This window comes from Felis catus, chromosome B4 (assembly GCF_018350175.1).
Source record: "Felis catus isolate Fca126 chromosome B4, F.catus_Fca126_mat1.0, whole genome shotgun sequence".
Taxonomy (NCBI): Eukaryota; Metazoa; Chordata; class Mammalia; order Carnivora; family Felidae; genus Felis; species Felis catus.
The window spans coordinates 46314720-46336010 of NC_058374.1; the positions used below are offsets into that span (position 1 = coordinate 46314720).

Sequence of the window (21291 nt, forward strand, 5' to 3'; positions counted from 1 at the left end):
AACAAAGAGAGAAAATATAGGAAAGCACCAATAAAAATTACACAGCAAAGAATACAATAACTGAACTGAAAAATTTGAGAGAGGAGTTCAACAGCAGACTAGATCAAGCAGAAGAAAGTATCAGCAAATTCAAAGACAGGGCAGAATTCATCCAAAGAAACAGAAAGAAAAAACAATAAAAGTGAAGACAGTTTAAGGGACTTTTTTAAATTTACTTTTTTTATTTTGAGAGAGAGAGCACACACAGGGGAGAGGAAGAGAGACTCCCAAGCAGGTTCCATGCTGTCAGCACAGAGCCCAACACAGGGCTCAATCCCACAAACTGTGAGATCACGACCTGAGCCGACATCAAGTGTCAGACGTTTAGTCGACTAAGTCACCCAAGTGTCCCAGATAGTTTATGGAAATTTTAGGAGATCAGCAAGTAGACCACTACTCACATGATAATGGCCCCAGAAGGAGAGGATGAAGACAAAGGGTCAGGAAGTTTACTGAAAGAAAATGCCTGAAAACTGCCCTAACCTGGGGAAAGAAATAGACATCCAGATACAAGAAGCCCAGAAAGTTTCAAAAAAAGATGAATCCAAAAAAAACCTACTCCAAGATATATTTTAATTAAATTGTCAAATGTTAAAGACACAAAGAGTATCTTAAAAACAACAGGAGAAAAAGAACTTGTTTCACACAAGGGAATCCTCGTAAGACCATCAGCATATTTTTCAGCAGAAACTTTGGAAGCCAGGAGAGGATGGCAAAATATATTAAAAGTGCCGAGAAGCGGGGAACTGCCAACCAAGAATACTCTACCTGGCAAAGCTGTCTGAATGGAAGGAAAAATAAAGAATTTTCTAGAAAAGGAAAAGCAGAAGGAGTTTATCACCACTACATCAGCCTTACAAGAAATGTTAAGGGGACTTCCTCCAAGCTGAAACAAAAAGAGCGCTAATTAGTAACAAGAAAACATGAAAGTATAAATCTCATTGGTAAAAAGGTAAGTATATGGTTTAATTCAGAATGCTCTAATTTTGTAATATTGGTGGGTAAATCACTTATAAATCTAGTATGAAGGTTAAAAAATAAAAGTAGTAAAAGTAACTATAATGTGTTAATGGATACATAAGGTAAAAAGATGCAAACTGTGACAGAAACATTAAATGTGGGAGGGAGAGTAAAAACTATAAAGCTAAGATGCATTCAAAGCTGTTATTAGCTTAAAAAACTGTTATAAATGTCAGATATTCTTTTTAAATGGGATTTTACCGTGATACTATTGTGTTTCTCATGTTAATGGAAAATTAGTTTTTCCTGAATTTTTAGAAGATGGCGTTCAAGGTAGTTTTTCCAGTTTTACAGAACTGACTCTTCTATTGTTTTCCTGTAATGTTAAACAATATGGCAGCTTCCTTTCTGAGACCTCCCAGCTGTTTCTCTGCCAATTCTTATCTGAACTTTCTCTTTTCTTCCTCTTCTGACCCTCTAACTTTCCCTATTCTGCTCATTTGATACTACTATTGTATTTTGTTTCCATTCAGTGCGCTACACCCTGTACTGGTAGAGAACTCTAGAAGTTCTGTTTCAAGAATTCTCAGGAGCCAGACGGCTCTATCCTCTTCTGTCTTTACCATGAACACCCTGTATTTGGCTGATACTGGAGTGGGCAACTCCCGCCACTGTCTCATTTCAGCTGCTGCTCTTAATATAGTCCAGCAAATTGTCTACTAAATAGTTGAAGCTATTTTGGAGGTCTTCTGTTTTCAAGTTCTATGCAATACCCCATTCAACTTTCTCTTGTGGCTGCTAGTGGTCTGCTCTTACCTGCTTTGACTTCTGGATGCCTGAGGTTAGTTTTATGGTATGCTTCTGAATTTGCTATCTAGTTTCATTAGTTTTTGTACGAGTATTCTGAGAAAGTCAAAAAAACTATGACATGACCAGATTTACTTCCTAGCATCTCTCTCAAAGCGAGAGAAGTACAAACAAAGCAATTATGTTTTTATATTCATCACATACTTCTTACTTTCCTTCATTTATTTCCAATTGTTTTTAAACCATCTTGTTATAAGTCATTTCATTCTTTTTTTAAAACAAGGCAAGAAAATACTCCCAACTCCATAGTTACAAAAGCTTTATTTTAATAAATTATTTAAATCTTTCATGATTTTCAAGACTTCTAAATGCTTCCTGATTCGTGGTTCAGATAACTTACAAATGTTTACACTTGGAAAAATTCCTTCAACTATCTAAGGTTCTCTGTTTCTGTTGAGGTCTTAAGAATGAGACCACTAGAGGGGCGCCTGGGTGGCGCAGTTGGTTAAGCGTCCGACTTCAGCCAGGTCACGATCTCACAGTCCGTGAGTTCGAGCCCCGCGTCAGGCTCTGGGCTGATGGCTCAGAGCCTGGAGCCTGTTTCCGATTCTGTGTCTCCCTCTCTCTCTGCCCCTCCCCCGTTCATCCTCTGTCTCTGTCTGTCTCAAAAATGAATAAAACGTTAAAAAAAAAATTAAAAAAAAAAAAAGAAAGTGTCAGTAAAATTCTGAACATGATCTGACAAGAAATTCCATGTTTGTGTAACTAAATTAGCTGAGAGAGAGAGAGAGAGAGAGAGAGAGAGAGAGAGAGAAAGAAGAAAAAAAAATACAGTCTATAAGTTCTAAGTCCTATCAAGATAGATGAAATGTAGTTACCTTTTGTCAAGAGCAAACTAAAAGTGTACTCTTCTTCCTCTTTGACACTTGGCCAAAAATACATAAGTTTATTCGTAATAAAATTAGGCCTTTATAATTTGCTTACGATATCAAAACACCATGATGTTTACTTAAAGTTTAAAAATAAACTTAATAAGGCAATCTTACCGATTTGTTCCATCCAGATTTGATTTGTGGATGAAATTGAGTTTTGCATCTGCCCAATAAAGCTTCTGTTCCTCATAATCCAAAGTCAGTCCATTTGGCCAGTAAATTTCAGTGTTTATTATAATGAAGCGACTTGAACCATCCATTCCAGCACGTTCTATCTTTGGTACTTCTCCCCAGTCTGTCCAGTACATGAACCTAAAAACCATATAAACAAATCCATGACATAAGCAAGGTAATACCCAAATAATTTTTAACTATCACTATTAGATAAAGAAAGCTCCCTCAAGAACACTAAAACTAAAACCCCTGGGTATTATCAAAATTTTAACAATTTACCTTTTTGTCACCACCATGGTAATAACTGATTCAGATAAGCACCATCAAGCATGCAAACACTGTGTGATCAAAGTTTACTAAGAAAAAGGGTATTCACACTCTCTTTCAATGTATCTCCCCACAGGTTACTTATTGATGACAAAGGGGAAAATAGTAACTTTAGAGAAAATAAACTTGGTGGATACTACCTTAACCACATCACCTAAATTAACATCATCAATGAGAGGGAACAAACTGGTGTCACATATGTGATGCACTGGAAAGGATATGCTATCTTTCATGCAGACTCTCTTAAATAGTATCTGCCAAAAAATGCATAACCTGAACACAATTATGAAAAAGTGGAGAAAATTGAGAAACTTGTAGAAAACAAATGGCCTTTGAAAATATCAATGTCATGAAAGTCAAAGAAAGGCTGAGAAACTAATCTAGATTAGATTAGATTTGAGCAGAATAAATCTAATCTACATTAGAACACAATAAAGACACATGGTAACTACATAAAGTGCATGGTTCTAGACCAAGCAGCTGGGGAAAATGCTATGAAAACATTATTAGGAAACCTGGGAAAATCTAAGGGACTATCAAATTACCTAACAGAAATGTACTGATGTTAATTTCCTAAATACGATCCTTGTACTGTGGTTAGAGTATATAGGAGTTTATTGTACCATTTTTCTTCTATTCTACAAGTTTGAAGCTTTTTCCAAAATTAAAAAAAAGCCAGAAATCTATTATTAATAGTCTCATTTCGGGGGGGGGGGTGGAGAAAATTTTCCTTGTTAAAGGTAAAATTCTTAATGTGTTATATTTCAATTAAAAGCATATTTTTTAAGTTAATGAAGGTGCTCTGAATTAGATATGAGATACCCAAATAAACATGTTCAAACACAATAGAAATTCAGGCATAAATTTTACTCAAAAATAATGTTGGAATGGTAATACTAAAATGATTCCGCTTGTACAAATAGGTATTTCATATAAACTGTTTACTCAGGGGAATTAGGGGAAGAGAATATCAGGTAGCTAGATACAAGATATTGTGCTGATGGTTTTACATACATTATCTCACTTAGGCCTTATAGCAGTGTTATGAAATATATTTGTCCATCACTGTATTTCAGACAACTCAGAAGAGTTAGCATATTACTTAAAGTCACACAGCTAATAAATGCAGAACAGAAATTCAAGCCTACATCCCCCGATTGCAAAGCCAACACTTATGCCTTTGATTTGTAAGGAATAGAGAAGGCAGTGTCCCCTAAAATGAGGATAATGATTGGATATTGTCCAGAATGAGGAGAATGATCAGATTCATGCAAGATAAAAGTACACAAAAAAAGCAAGCCAGACAATTTTAGACCATCTTAAAATTTTCTGGGTTTTATTCTAAGAGCAAATAACAACACCTGAAGACTTAAGATTGAAAGTGATATGACTGGCTTTGTGAGGTTTGGAGGAGTGGAGCAGCCAAGGAGGAGGAGAGTGGCTGCAGTATAGAAAAAGACTGCAGGAAAACAAGAAAAAAAATGAATACAAAGAGGCCAGAGCTCCCAAAATGGCTCTGTGAGAAACTCAGCAAATCCTCTCCTCTAAAACCAAAAAAGAAAAGAAAAAAAAGGACAGTCAAAAGTAATTAGAGTCTGTGAAAATTGACCAAAGGATAAACAACAAAATGAGAAGCATTTATTCAGGAATATCTACTAAATCTCAGGAGGAAGTGTGACATTTCAGCCAGAAGTTATGTGCACCCCATCCACCCTGCTAAGTGTGTGGCACACCTTAGAAGACACGGCAGACCTTAAAACTTGGCAGCTACCTGGCCCTGCAAGAGAATGCTGACTTTATTTGAAGCAAGTAATGGAAAAACCTATGCCCAGGAATGTTGTTAAAAACAAGAGTGCTCTCCATGGCAAACAATCAGAGAGGGCTATTATCCCAAGCAATACTGGTCCAAAAATATAAATGTAATGTAGGTAAATTTTACTTTAATTTTGTTAATGGATGCAAGACTTTACTAGATACAGGAATGCTCAATATCATCAATCATCAGGGAAATGCAAATTAAAACCATAGTAAGATATCACTCCACGCCCACTAAAATGGCTAACACTTAAAAGACTAACAATACTAGGGCACCTGGGTGGCTCAATTGGTTGAGTGTCCGACTCTTGATTTTGGCTCAAGTCATGATCTGAGAGTCGTGGGATCAGGTTCCTCAGTGTGGAGCCCGCCTGAGATTCTCTCTCTCTGCCCCTCTCCCTCATTTGTGCTCTATATATAAAATAACATAAATAATTAAAAAAATTAAAGACTAACAATACTAAGTGTTGGTAACAATAGAGCAAGTGGAACTCTCATACACCACTAGTATAATCACTTTGGAAAACACTTTGTCAGTTTCTTATAAAGTTAAATATACACCTAACTCTATGAACCAGCAATTCTACCTTTAGGTATTTATCCAAGAGAAATAAAAACATATCCACAAATAACCCAGTTAAGAAATGGGCAGACAACATGAATAGAGACACTCTTCCAAAGAAGACATCCAGATAGCTACCAGACACGTGAAAAAATGCTCAAGGATATACACTCAAGGATATACAAATCAAAACCACAATGAGATACCACCTCACATCTGTCAGAACGGCTAAAATTAACAACACAAGAAACAACAGGTGTTGGCGAGAATGCAGAGAAAGGGGAACCCTCTGACACTATTGGTGGGAATGCAAACTGATGGAGCCACTCTGGAGAATAGTACAGAGGTTTCTCGAGGAACTAAAAATAGAACTACCCAACAATCCAGCAACTGCGCTATTAGGTGTTTACCCAAAGGATACAAAAATACTGATTCAAAGGGATACATGCAACCCCATGTTTATAGCAGCATTATCAACAATATCCAAACTATAGAGAGCACCCAATGTCCATTAACTGATGAACAGATAAAGATGTGGCGCGCGTGCGCGCACACACGCGCGCGCGCACACACGCACACACACACACACACACACACACACACACACACACACACACTGGAATATTACTCAGCCATCAAAAAGAATGAAATCTTGCCAATTGCAATGATGTGGATGGAGCTAGAAAATATTATGCTAAGTGAAATAAGTCATTCAGAGAAAGACAAATACTATATGATTTCACTGATATGTGGAATTTAAGAAACAAAACAGACGAACATATGGGAAGGCGGGAGGAGAAAAGAGAGGGAAACAAACCATAAAAGACTCTTAACGACAGAGGCCAAACTGAGGGTTACTGGAGGGGAGGTGAATGGGGGATGGGCTAAATGGGTGATGGACATTAAGAAGGGCACTTGTTGGGATGAGCACTGGGTGTTGCATGTAAGTGATGAGTCACTGAATTCTACTCCTGAAACCAATGTGCACTGTATGTTAACTAACTAAAATATAAATTTAAAGAAAAACAAGGGAAAAAAAACCACATCTACACAACAATTGTACATGCTAGTTCACAGAAACTTTACTCATAATAGCTAAAATCTAGAAACAACACAAATATCCATTAATAGGATGATATAAAATTCTGGTATATTCATGCAATGAAATACTACTTAGCAATACAAAAAAAACCACATTACATTCCAAAACAGGATGAATTTTTAAATTTAGGATGAACAAAAGAAGCCAGACACAAAAAAGAGTACCTACTTCATGACTCTATTCTATGAAGTTCCAGATTCGCAAAACCAATCTACAGTGATAGAAATCAGTAGTTACTAGGTAGAAGCAGAGATTGACTTGAAAGGGGCTCAGGCAGCTTTCTGGAGTGATGTGATGAAAAACTTAGGGGGAGGAAAGGTAAGCATATACATTTATCAAAACATCAAGCTACAAATGTAAAAATATGCATATTTCTGCATATAAATTATATCTCAATAAAGCTGCTTAAAGCACAAATACGATGGGGCCTCTGGGTGGCGCAGTCAGTTGAGCCAGGTCATGATCTCATAGTTGGTGAGTTCCAGCCCCACAGAAGGAGACTCTGTGTCTCCTCTCTCTACCCCTCCCCAACTTGTGCTCTGTCTCTGTGTCTCTCTCTAAGATAAACATTAAAAAAAAAATGTTAAAACTAATTCAAAAGTACCTTCTTTTCTATAGAAGCCTTTCCTAGCTTGCCCAGAGTTACTCCCTCCTAGGTGCTCCCGCAGCATGTTTCACTGTGCTGTAGCACTTATCCCAGTTTGTATATAAACTATGAAGAATTTATATGGACTGATCCGCAGCATGTTTCACTGTGCTGTAGCACTTATCCCAGTTTGTATATAAACTATGAAGAATTTATATGGACTGATCATAAGTGATTTTGCACACTATCAAGATGTATATAGCAGTAAGTGGTGTTGTCTATTTTGTACAATAAAATTTAGGCAGCTCTACAAATTGTTATTAACCTAAATAAGCATTAAACTTATTTAATAAATAAGAATTCAGTGTCTAGTTTATGGTGAAATAAAAACCTGTTAATACAAGGGGAATCCAACATGGTGGAGAAGTACAGGGACCTGAAGTTCCCTTGTCCCTCAAACACAGCAGTGTTGAATTCTAAGAGTCCAGGCTGCAGTGACAGAGACGTCTGCAGGGGTCCACGGGGACGACCTGGTGGGCCATAGGTGCGTAACTGAGAACTGGGAAGATAAAACAGGCAGCATAGGCACGGAGGGGAGGGATCCCCTTCTGCAGAGAGACAAAGGGAAGAGAAAGAGAGGCTGTGGAAGTGTAGGACTGTATTTGGACAAGAGAAAAACCACTGACTGGGATCGGAAAAAAACAGAAAGATCCAATTTCTAACTGCAGGGCTTTCTCCACACTGGGGCCGGCTGCCCTGTTCACACACCTGGGGAGGAAGGGAGCCAGCCCCAGGATCGGTAACTAGTTCAGAGGCATAGAGGGAGAAAGCAATCCCTTCCTTCGAGTGCTATGGGAAGAAGATATATAACCGCTATGGGAAGAAGATATATAACCATTCAAAAAACAAAGACTGCCTGCACCCAACAGCCAGAGGCCATTTATGGGCAGGGCAGAAGGCACTTCCCTGAAACTTGGCACGTGGACTGGGACCCTTTAAGAAGTTAGAATCCCAATCCAGAGCCAGGGAGGCAAGGGAGGCAAGGGAGGCAAGGGAGGCAAGGGAGGCAAGGGAGGCAAAGGAAGCAAGGGAGTCAGGGGAGCAGGACAAACCACCTCGCTAGCACCCGCACAGCACTGTGAGGTCATCCATTGGTGGGGCAGAGTGGTACTCCCCTGGCATTGGGAGCGTGGAGCAGGACCCCTGAAGACATCTGGGTTTGAATCCCACACAAGCCCCAGGGAGGCATAGGAGACTGTGGAGGGAAGGGAAAAAGAAAAAACAAAAAACAGCCCACTAATGGCCTGAACAGAGTGGTTTAGGGTACCTGGTCTGGGATGCCGCCATTTTTCTCCACATCACCAACAAGGTGGGGCTTCAGGGAATGGACAGCGGCCCACAGTAGAGGGGGGACCCACCTATACCAAACCAAACCCCTCCACACCTGGTAACTGCACATCTACCTGCAACTGACGCTAACCAACCAGACAGCCTCTCCTCCAGACCAGCGCTGTCAGTGGATCCAAGGCACCCAGAGGTTTTGCATTTTCTGATTTAATTCTTGGTCAATTCTTATTTTATGTGTATACACACACACACACACACACACACACACACACACACACACACACACACACGTGTGTGTGTGTATTTTTTTTTTCCTTCCCTTTCTCTTTCTTTTTTCCCTCTTCTAGTCTGGTTATTCTGATTGTTGGTTTGTTTAAGAAGACATATTTAATCTATTCTCTTTACACCTGTTCTGTATCTCCTTCTTTATTTTCCTCTCCCTCTCTCTGGATTAAACCGCATAGTTTCTCTGCCCAATCAATTTTCTTTTATTTTTCCCCACTCCTGTCATTTCTCTCTTTGTATGGGTTAAGGATTCTTCTACCACTACCACCACCACCGCCACCCCCCCCCCCCCCGCTTTTCTTCTTCTTTTTTTTTTTTTTAGTTTTTTCTTCCAAGGTTACTTCAATGAACAAATCAAAGCACACCTGGTGGAGGGTCCAAAACAATCACTACGAGTAGGGAGATACAGCAACCAGAATCACAACAACAGAGAGCACACAACACACTCCAAAAAACACTTCCTAAAGGGCCAGGCCCCAGACAGTGTATGACCCCTCTTTAATACAGTACTGCTCACAGGTGCAGGACACATAACAAGTTTTTAAAACACATAAAGGACAGAAAACTAGTCAAAATGATGAAATGGAAGAATTCTCCTCAAAAGAAATTCCAGGAAGAAATGACAGCTAAAGAATTGATCAAAATAGATATAAACAATATAAGTGAACAAGAATTTAGAATAATAGTCATAAGATTAATCTCTGGGCTTGAAAAAAAACATAGAAGGCAGCAGAGAATCTATTGCTGCAGAGATCAAGGAACTAAAAAATAGTCATGATGAATTAAAAAATACTGTAAATGAGGTGCAAAATAAACTGGAGGCAGTAACAGCGAGGATTGAAGAGGCAGAGAAGAGAGTAAGTGAAACAGAAGATAAAATTATGGAAAAAGATGAAGCTGAGAAAAAGAGAGATAAAATTCTAGATCACGAGGGGAGAATTAGAGAACTAAGTGATTCAATGAAATGAAATAATATCCATATAACAGGAGTTCCGGAAGAAGACAGAGAGAAAGGGGCAGAAAGTGTACTTGAACTGGCAAATTCTGAAAGCAGCTAGGGACACATGGGCCTTAACCTACAAGGGTAGATGCATCAAGGGTAGTAGCAGACCTATCTACTAAAATTTGGCCAGTCAGGAGGGAGTGGCAGGAAATATTCAATGTGCTGAATAGGAACAATATGCAGCCAAGAATCCTTTATCCAGCAAGGCTGTCATTCAGAATAGAAGGAGAGATAAAGGTTTTCCCAAACAAAAACTGAAGGAGTTCATCACCACTAAACCAGCCCTATAAGAGACCCTAAAGGAGACTCCATGAGTGGAATGTTGCAAAGACTACAAAGGACCAGGGACATTACCACAAGCATGAAACCTACAAATAACACAATGACACTAAATCCCTATCTTTCAATAAAAATGCTAAATGTAAATGGACTAAATGCTCCAATCTAAAGACACAGGGTATCAGAATGGATTAAAAAAAAACAACAACAACAAAAAACATCCATCTACCTGCTGTCTTACAAGAGACCCATTTTAGACTTGAGGACACCTTCAGATTGAAGTGAGGGGATGGAGACCCACCTATCATGCTACTGCAAGTCAAAAGAAAGCTGGAGTAGCCATACTTTTTTCAGACAAACTAGATTTTAAACTAAAGGCTGTAACAAGAGATGAAGAAGGGCATTATATCATAATTACAGGGTCTATCCATCAAGAAGAGTTAACAATTATCCATCAAGAAGAGCTATGCACCGAATTCAGAAGCATCCAAATATATATAACAATAACATAAGCAATCTTATTGGTAAGAATGTGGTAATTGCAGGGGACTTTAATACTCCACTTACAACAATGGACAGATCATCTAGACAGAATATCAATAAAGAAACAGTGGCCCTGAATGATACACTGGACCAGATAGACTTGACAGATATATTCAGAACTTTTCATCCAAAAGCAGAATACAGGGGCACCTGGGTGGCGCAGTCGGTTGAGCGTCCGACTTCAGCCAGGTCGCGATCTCGCGGTCCGGGAGTTCGGGCCCCGCGTCGGGCTCTGGGCTGATGGCTCGGAGCCTGGGGCCTGTTTCCGATTCTGTGTCTCCCTCTCTCTCTGCCCCTCCCCCGTTCGTGCTCTGTCTCTCTCTGTCCCAAAAATAAATAAACGTTGAAAAAAAAAATTAAAAAAAAAAAAAAAAGCAGAATACACATTTTCTCTACTGCACATGGAACATTCTCCAAGATAGAGCACATACTGGGTCACAAAACAGCCCTCAATAAATATAAAAGAAATGAGATCATACCATACCATGCACATTTTCAGATCACAATGCTATGAAACCTGAAATCAACCACAGGAAAAAGTTTGGAAAACCTCCAAATGAATAGAGGTTAAAGAACATCCTACTAAAGAATGGAAGGGTCAACCAGGCAATTAAAGAGAAAATTTAAAAATATATGGAAACAAATGAATGAAAACACAAAAGTCCAAACCCTCTGGGATGCAGCAAAGGCAGTCCTAAGAGGAAAATACATTGCAATCCAGGCCTATCTCAAGAAACAAGAAAAATCCCAAATACAAAATCTAATAGCACACCTAAAGGAACAAGAAGCAGAACAGCTCAGAAACCTCAAGGCCAAGAGAAGAAGAGAAATAATAAAGACCAGAGCAGAAATAAACAATAAAGACTCAAAAAAAAAAAAAAAAAAGACCAGATCAGTGAATCTAAGAGCTGGTTTATTGAAAACATAAAATTGATAAATCCCTAGTCAGACTTCTCAAAAAGAAAAGAGAAAGGACCCAAATAGATAAAATCACAAATGAAATTGGACTTATCACAGCAAACCCCTCAGAAATACAATTATCAGAGAATACTATGAAAAGTTATATGTCAGAAAAATGGACAAATTCCTAGACACCCACACACTACCAAAACTCAAACAGGAAGAAATAGAAAATTTGAACAGACCCATAACTAACTAGTGAAGAAATTGAATCAGTTATCAAAAATCTCCCAACAAATAAGAGTTCTGGGCCAGATGGCTTACCAGGGGAATTCTACCAGACATTAGTACCTTTCCTTCTCAAGCTGTTCCAAAAAAACAGAAATGGAAGGAAAACTTCCGGACTCATTCTCTGAAGGCAGCATTACCTTGATTCCCAAACCAGACAGAGACCCCACTAAAAAGGAGAATTACAGGCCAATATCCCTGATGAACATGGATGTAAAAATTCTCAACAAGATACTAGCAAATCGAATGCAACAGCATATAAAAAGAATTATTCACCATGATCAAGTAGGATTCATTCCTGGGCTGCAGGGCTGCTTCAATATTTGCAAATCAATCAATGTGATACATCACATTAATAAAATAAAGAATAAGGACCATTTGATCCTGTCAATAGATGCAGAAAAAGCATTTGACAAAATATAGTACCCTCTCTCAATAAAAACCCTCAAGAAAGTAGGGATAGAAAGAATATACCTAAACATCATAAAAGCCATATATGAAAGGGCCACAGCTAATATCATCCTCAATGGGGAAAAACTGAGAGCTTTCCCCCTGAGATCAGGAACACGACAGGGATGTCCACTCTCACTACTGTTGTTTAACATAGTGTCGGAAGTCCTAGCCTCAGTAATCAGACAACAAAATGAAATAAAAGGCATCCAAATTGGCAAAGAAGTAGTCAAACTTTCACTTTTCACGGATGACATGATACCCTACATGGAAAACCCAAAAGACTCCACCAAAAGCTGCTAGAACTGATACAAGAATTCAGCAAAGTCACAGGATACAAAATCAATATACAGAAATCAGTTGCATTTCTATACATCAATAATGAAGCACCAGAAAGAGAAATCAAGACATTGGTCCCATTTACAACTGGGCCAAGAACCAGAAAATATCTAAGAATAAACCTAGCCAAAGATGTATGCTGAAAACTACAGAAAACTTATGAACAAAATTGAAGAAGACATAAAGAAATGGAAAAACGTTCCATGTTCATGGACTGGAAGAATATTGTTAAAATGTCAATCCTACCCAAAGCAATCTACACATTCAGTGTAGTCCCAATCAAAATAGCACCAGCATTCTTCTCAAAGCTAGAATAAACAATCCTAAAATTTGTATGGAACCAGAAAAGACCCCGAATAGTCAAAGTAATATTGAAAAAGAAAACCAAAGCAGGAGGCATCATGATCCCAGACTTTAGCCTCTACTACAAAGTTGTAATCATGAAGACGATATGGTACTGGCACAAAAACACACACATAGACCAATGGAATAGAACAGAGAACCCAGAATCATACCCACAAATGTATGGCCAACTAATCTTTGACAAAGCAAGAAAGAGTATTCAATGGAAAAAAGACAGTCTCTTTAGCAAACGGTGCTGGGAGAACTGGACAGCAACATGCAGAAAAATGAAATTAGACCACTTTCTTACACTATACACAAAAATAAACTCAAAATGGATGAAAGACCTAAATATGACACAGGAAACCACCAAAACCCTAGAGGAGAAAACAGGCAACAACCTCTTTGACCTCACCCTCAGTGATTTCTTGCTCAACATATCTCCAGAGGCAATGGAATTAAAAGCAAAAATGAACTTCGGAACCTCATCAAGTAAAAAGCTTCTGCACTGCAAAGGAAACAATCAACAAAACTAAAAGGCAACCGACAGAATGGGAGAAGATATTTGCAAATGAAATATCGGATAAGAGTTAGTATCCAAAATCTAATAAAGAACTTACCAAACTCAACACCCGAAAAACAAATAATCCAGTGAAGAAATGGGCAGAAGACATGAATAGACGCTTCTCCAAAGAAGACATCCAGATGGCCAACAGACACATGAAAAGCTGCTCAACATCATTCACCATCAGGGAAATACAAATCCAAACCACACTGAGATACCACCTCACACCAGTCAGAGTGGCTACAATTAACAATTCAGGAAACAACAGATGCTGGCAAGGATGTGTAGAAACAGGAACCCTCCTGCACTGTTGATGGGAATTCAAACTGGTACAGCCACTCTGGAAAACAGTGTGGAGGTTCCTCAAAAAAATTAAAAAGAGACCTACCCTATGACCCAGGAATAGCACTGCTAGGAATTTATCCAAAGGATTCAGGAGTGCTGATGCATAAGGGCACAGGTACCCCAATGTTTTTAGCAGCACTTTGAACAATAGCCAAATTATGGAAAGAGCCTAAATGTCCATCAACTGATGAACGGATAAAGAAGATGTGGTTTATATATACAATGGAATACTACTTAGCAATGAGAAAGAATGAAATCCTGCCATTTGTAGCAACGTGGATGGAACTGGAGGGTATTATGCCAAGTGAAATAAGTCAGTCACAGAAAGACAGATATCGTATGTTCTCACTCATATGTGGAACTTGAGAAACTTACCAGAAGACCATGGGGGAAAGGAAGGGGGAAAAAACTGTTACAAACAGAGAGGGAGGGAGGCAAACCGTAAGAGACTCTTAAATACACAGAACAAACTGAGGGTTGGTGGGGCGGCGGGGGGAGGGGTGTGGAGAGGGGAAAATGGGTGATGGGCATTGAGGAGGGCACTTGTTGGGATGAGCACTGGGTGTTGTATGTAAGCTCCCAAAACTAAGAGCACACTGTATACACTGTATGCTAGCCAACTTGATAATAAATTATATTTTTTAAAAAGTTGTTAATAAATTAGCTCAATTAGAATTTTAGTAATAAAATTATTTGTATGCCACTGCTTATCAAAACTAATAGATAATTCTCACACTATTTAATAGTAAAAAATATACCAAGTCATGTTACTTCAAGGTTAAAAGCTTCAAATACAAGTGAAAATGAGACATTTGTCAAGATGAAAATTTGATAAAAATTTAGAAGTAAATCTTGCTGATACCTTCATTTGTTCAAATATTTAAAATGTAAAGTAATAAATTTCATCTATAAATACTAAAATTTCCCTATGTTACCTGATTAACATTTAAGTTAAAAACTCACTACAAGTTTAATATAGAAAGAGAAAGAGCCACAGGAAGTAGAAAAACACAGAAGTATTTTATAAATTACCAAGATATTATTCAATTTTTTAAAATGTACTAAGCACCTGTTAGGAGCTAAGCATCATCCTTGACATAAGAAATACAAAAATAAGCAAGGCAAAACAACTGTTCCTATGAAACCTGCATCTAGGCAAGGAGTGATAAACGTAGGAGATGTATGAACAGGGTGCTAAGAGAGTACAAGGAAGTGATACTTAATCAAGCTAGTAAATGTTAACAGTTGTCAATAAAAGCTTACCAGAAAAACAGTACTTTTATTTAGGCAGTTCCCAAAATGAGAAACAGCATTCCAGGAAGACACAGCATATGCAAAAGACATCAGAAGTCATGACACATTCAATAAAGAGCAAGATCAGTAGAGCTGCAGAATGTAGTGGATTGAGGGGAACACCTGCCAACAAAAGAAATCCCACAGAAGGGACCTATTCTGATGTGCAAAGAAGCTTGAACTGCATGACCTATAGGTGATGCAAAGGTATTTTAGACTCTAAACAGAAAATTAAAGCAGTAAGATTATCGTTTTAATCACTGGTGATAAGGTGAAGAAATTCAAGAAAGAAAAGCAAAGCACAAAACTTCTGAAATATTCCAAATGAGAACTGATGAAAACAAAAGTGGAAAGATGGAGCAATGTGGGAGAAGAAAGATAAATGACAGAGCAGGATGGCTCTCAAGAGCTGGCAGATGTGAATGAGTCCACATTGGTGTCATTCAACAAAACGGAATAGAGACAGAGTTTAGGGGGCAGCATGATGACTTCAGAGAAGGATGAAATGGGCATCTTTATCTCATTGTTTTTCCTTCTACAACCATGGAACCACTCAACAGAGTAAAAGAAAAATTAGTGCAAAAATTAGGAGAGTTGGGCAGAAAAGGTAAATAAAATAAAAAGGGTCTTACTTAGTAAGATAAAAAGTTGGGCTATAGGAACAGGGCAAAAGAAACTGCAATAAAAAGCTGCATGTGAAACCAAACCAGCCCCAAAGTGTAGGAGTCATGCCGCATTCTAAGAACATAATGTGACATATAGAAGGTGAAATTTTACAACTAGTGAAAAAAATTTTGACTACTCTAATGAAAGTGAAAAAAAAAAGTATCATGCGAAATTCATACACTCTTCCTCTTCCTGACCCCTGCACCAGTTCCATCTTACTTTGGTTAGTAAATTGGGCTTTTAAGTGAAGAGGAGGTTGGAGAATTCAAGGATGTGTTTCCTGATAGAACAACAAAGAAAAAAAAGAACTGTGAAGAAGTCGGCTATAATTCCATGCTTCCCCTCTACTTGACTGTGTTTGTATCACATTTTAACAATAAGTGGTGATTGACAAAAGACAGTGAAAGCATTCATTTTAGAGGTTTTTGTTTTTTTTTAAAGAAAATGTACAGTAACCATATGAAAAAGATTCTACTATTGAGGGACAAGAAGGAACATGGGGATGGCTCTATTAAATAGACTCTTTGCTGTGATAATATTCATCATAATGGAATTCTACATATATAAACTGGTTATCCTGGAGAAAATTAGGTTGCTAAGAATGATCCTTAAACAGTCTAGTTGACTAATTTCAAAAAGTTGGGCATAATATAAAGAATAAATTTAATTCAGAAATAATACTAATATACCACTCTAAGAAGATAAAGTTTATAAACCTGGAAATAAATGACATACTAAATCCATTTAATTCCCTATTATCAAACAAAATGCTAACTATAGTACAGGCATACCTTGTTAAATTGCATTTCACAGATACTATGTTTTTTTGTTTTGTTTTGTTTTTACAAATTGAAGGTTTGTGACAACACTTTATCAAGAAAGTCCATCAGAACCATTTTCCAACAGCACTTTCTCACATCATGTCTCCGTCACACTTTAGTAATTCTCCCAATATTTCAACTTTTCATTACTATTATATTTGTTATGGTGATCTGTGATCATCACTCACTTTGTAAGCTCAAATAATGGTATGCATTTTTAGCAGTATTTTTTAATTAAGGTATATACATTGTTTAGACATAATGCTATTGCACACTTAACAGACTACAGTATACAGTAATAGACTGCAGTATGGTGTAAATATAACTTTTATATGTACTGGCAAACCTAAAAGTTCACTTGACTCACTTCACTGTGATATTCACTTTATGGCCGTAGTATGGAACCAAACCCCCAATATCTCCAAGTTATGCATTTTCCCAAATTGCTATTGTCTACAATCCTTTCTGAAGAAATCATAGGTGATGCATTTTGAGGTCCTTTAAATATAATAGAGGATATACTGTCTAGAATGTCTCTCTCCTCCTTCTATACTGTCATAAATATCCTGATTCTTCAGAAGAGTTCAAATGTCACCATTAGTGATATTTGGTGAAGAATTTCATGACTCCCTCAAGCACACTCTCCCTGTACATTTCAATATCCCCTGTACATCAAATACATAAAATATTAGGGCTCTTCACACATTTCCCACCCCTCTATATTCCAGGTCCTTGCCTTATTACTGTAACCCCTATCACAAAACAATCTAATATAATGGCAAGAGTATGTATAGTCAGCACTCAAATGCTTAATAATGGTTTGCATTCACCTGCTCTTGGGACATTTTGTATGTGTGTATTACAGAAACCATAACCTTAAAAAATAAAGGCAGAATTTTATTTTAACAAATATCATTATTCTTCTACTATGTTCCAGTTACAAGCTGTTTGCTACTCCTTGAACGTGCAACAGCATGAAAGAGTCTGGCACACAGTGTTCCTACTGACTAAAAACTATTACCCATTTCCATACCTTGTCCCTCTGGAAAACAACTGCTCAGCTAGAAAAGGTCAATCTGAAATAGCCCCCAAAATAAAACTGAATACTCTCTCCTTTGTTCCCCTACTGTACAGATTGATATAGAAATACCTGTAACACTTTACTGCAACAATATTTCCCCTAAATTTAAAACTGGTTTATACCTAATAAACCCATATAATTAGTCTACTCAAGACACATTTTGCTACAAGGTCACATTAGAGGGTATACTAGAATATCTCATCGCTCAAAACCTGAAGTTATACATAGACAGTTTCATGGACTTTTTTTTTAATGGCCTGGTGGAGAGAATTTATGTTTTCAAGGTAAAATTAACTTCAGTCACGCCTTTAATTACTATCGATTACAGAAATCCCAAAATTAGTTTTTGAGGAGAATCTTGCCTTTACCCTTGAATATTTCCTCAGTTCACCTCTCCAGCTCATCTTACCTGCTTTTACAAAATTGCACTTTGCCCTGATGCAACAAGGATAAATGCCAAAGGAATCTATGACTTGTGGGTATTATAATGGTATTGTTCATTATATAGCAGCTTTCTTATGAGGACTAATGGGGGTAAAAATCGGTTTCATTATTAGGAGTCAAGATGACTTCTCAGAGAACGACATCTACCTAAAGAACATTAACTCTTATAATTGGTATTTTCTTTTTTAGATTGGCTTAGATTTTTCCTGGGGCCCATTCCAGTTACAAAACTTATAGTTCTATTAACTCTCTTCTTCCTTTATGTCCACCACCATACCTCATTCACTCTTTCAACATTAAAAAGGGGGGAAAATAGAACCAATACTCAAATCATGGCAAAGATAGCCACAAATCCTATGATCATTCACTTACAAAATGTCTGCCATGGATACCTGGCATCTGAGGGGGCCATCTAGTATCTAAACTACCTTCCTATGCTTAAAGAATCTTCCACTTTATGAGACAGAATCACTTGAAACTAAAGAAACTGAAAGCAGCAGCTATTTGCTTTCCGAACCTCCCTTGCAAGTGGGACAGGTGCATAAGATTTGGGTTTTGCCAGTCAGACAAACCAAGAAAAGGAGGAAGAGGAGGCAGAGAAGAAGGAAGCAACAGCAGAGCAGCACAGCAAGGACCACAAGCAATCCATGCTGGTGAGGTTGGGGGCAATAGCAAAAGAAAATTAAATCTAGTTTGAATTAATTCAGCCTTCTTTAATCCACTTTTGCAAAAAGAACTAGCAGCAATTTTAGGAATATCTGTTTTAGGAATATCTGTTGCCTCATGTCAGTGAGAGTACAAATAGTGGCAAATATGCTACCTAACATCCAGTGCTATCACTGGATCACATCTGTGGTATGAATTGTAGCATTGCTCCTGGCTACAGATTCGAAGGCTGGTTCTCCTACCATTTAGGAAATAAACCAATATTATTAGGAGTAACCCAATAACCTCTTTAAAAATACTTTTTCTGTTTAAATCACAGGGACTTCTGTTACTTAAAACGATGGGGATGCCTGGGTGGCTCAGTCGGTTGAGCGTCCAACTCTTGATTTTGGCTCAGGTCATGATCCCAGGGTCGTGGGATTGAGGCCTGTGTCCAGTTTCACACTGGGCATGGAGCCTGCTTTAGATTCTCTCTCCCTTTGCCCCTCTCCGCCACTCGCTTGCTCTCTAAAAATAAAAATAAACTGTGAACACGAACATCAATTTTTAGATCCAAATACCACCCAAAAGCATCACTTTAAAGTTTAGACGGTCACTTCAACTCTTCTCCCAACAAGGCCTCATATAACTACCCCCATTCGCAACATCTTACAAATGGCATGTTTTCAAAAGTCTCACAGCTCTTCCTTCAATCTACCGGGACTCCTCTCATAAGGGCCAATGTCAACATCCATGAGAATGACTGGCAGAGAAAGACCAGGGAAATCACATCCTGAACCTTCCATCTGTGGCCTTACCTAAAACAGTATCTTGATGAAAACTGATATAAAGAGAACAATCTGTGACAGAAAAGCCAACTTAACATTAAAACTTGTGGGGCGCCTGGGTGGCTCAGTTGGTTGGGCGTCCGACTTCAGCTCAGGTCATGATCTCGAGGTCTGTGAGTTCGAGCCCCGCATCAGGCTCTGTACTCACAGCTCAGAGCCTGGAGCCTGTTTCAGATTCTGTGTCTCCCTCTCTCTCTCTCTGACCCTCCCCTGTTCATGCTCTGTCTCTCTGTCTCAAAAATAAATAAACGTTAAAAAACATTTTTTTAAACATATAAATAAAACTTGATATTTATGTCACCATAAACAATGAAACAAAGAACTGTTAAAGGAAGAAAACTCAGCTAAACTGTCTGATTTATTCACACTTTCATAACTTCAAAACCCAATCATCAGTCCTTGAATATTCAGAAACTAGAATTGTAAATATAGCAATTATACTATGGTATGAAAGTCCATCCCCCTTAAAACTCGTATGTTGCAATCTCGACTCTCACTGTGATGGTATTAGGAGGTAGGGCTTCTGGGGGTAAATAGTCACTAGGGTAGAGCCCTCATAAATAGGATTACTGCCCTTACTAATAAGGCCCAAGAAAGCTCCCCTGTCTCTTCTACTTTGTGAGGTTTCAGTGAAAAACAGCCATCTAGAAAGCAGGCCCTCAGCAGACACCAAATCTGCCAGCACCTTGATCTTGGATCTTCCAACCTCCAGAACTGAGAGGAATAAATTTCTGCTATTTTTAAGTCACCAGTAATGGTATTTTGTCATGGAAGCCTGAACAGACTAATACAAGTTTTCTTTAACATAGTGTTTCTTAGACTGTGCTCCCTCCTCCACACATATACACACACACTAATGATGATGATGATGCCACCATCACCACCACCAGGATGAAATACCAAAAGCATAAATTTTCAATCCCAGCAGCATTTGGGAATGACTTACTTCAGAAACTCTTAAAAATATCAGGAAAAGAAAAAAAGAAACTCTTAAAAATATCAATAACTTCGGCTCTTCCATCAGAGATTCTGATTAAATTGGTCTGGGTTGGGACCCAAGCATCAATATTGTCTAAAAGCACCTTGACCTTTCACCCAACACAGCATTCCATCATAGCACAATGTCAGGCCCCAACAGGGACCTGGGCATGCCGATGGAGGCAGGCACAAAAGGCAAGGATGATGGCTTCTGGGAAGCAGAACATGCTGCCGTCAACTCCATGATGGACCAGATCAACTCCTGTCTGGACCACTTAGGAGGAGAAAAATGACCCCCTCCATGCCTGCCTCCAGAAGCTGCTTGAGTCCACCCAGCAGATATGCCTTGCATTCCAGCAGCAGCTCAGGAAGGTCCCTAACAATGCCAGTTCCTAGGCTCTGGGAGCCACCAACCAGCTACAACCCTGGGTTATGTTCTGGCCTGAGCACTCACCACCTGGGTTAGATACCTTCTCATGGGCTGGCCTGCGAGTCCCCTGGTGAGTCTGCCTGCCTGGGCCATCC

At 38.5% G+C, this 21291-nt stretch overlaps 1 protein-coding gene and 1 pseudogene across 3 annotated transcripts in view; one reads left to right on the forward strand and one right to left on the reverse strand.

The window, feature by feature from the left end:
* The window catches only part of LRP6 (LDL receptor related protein 6), a 178778-nt gene that overhangs the window by 102966 nt on the left and 54521 nt on the right, over positions 1–21291 (reverse strand). For all 3 annotated transcript variants that reach the window (XM_023256784.2, XM_045061385.1, XM_045061386.1), the window contains one exon: positions 2853–3050. In XM_023256784.2, coding sequence (XP_023112552.1) covers positions 2853–3050 — 198 coding nt within the window. The remainder of the gene's footprint in view (positions 1–2852; positions 3051–21291) is intronic.
* Positions 20910–21162, forward strand: LOC123386794 (annotated as a pseudogene).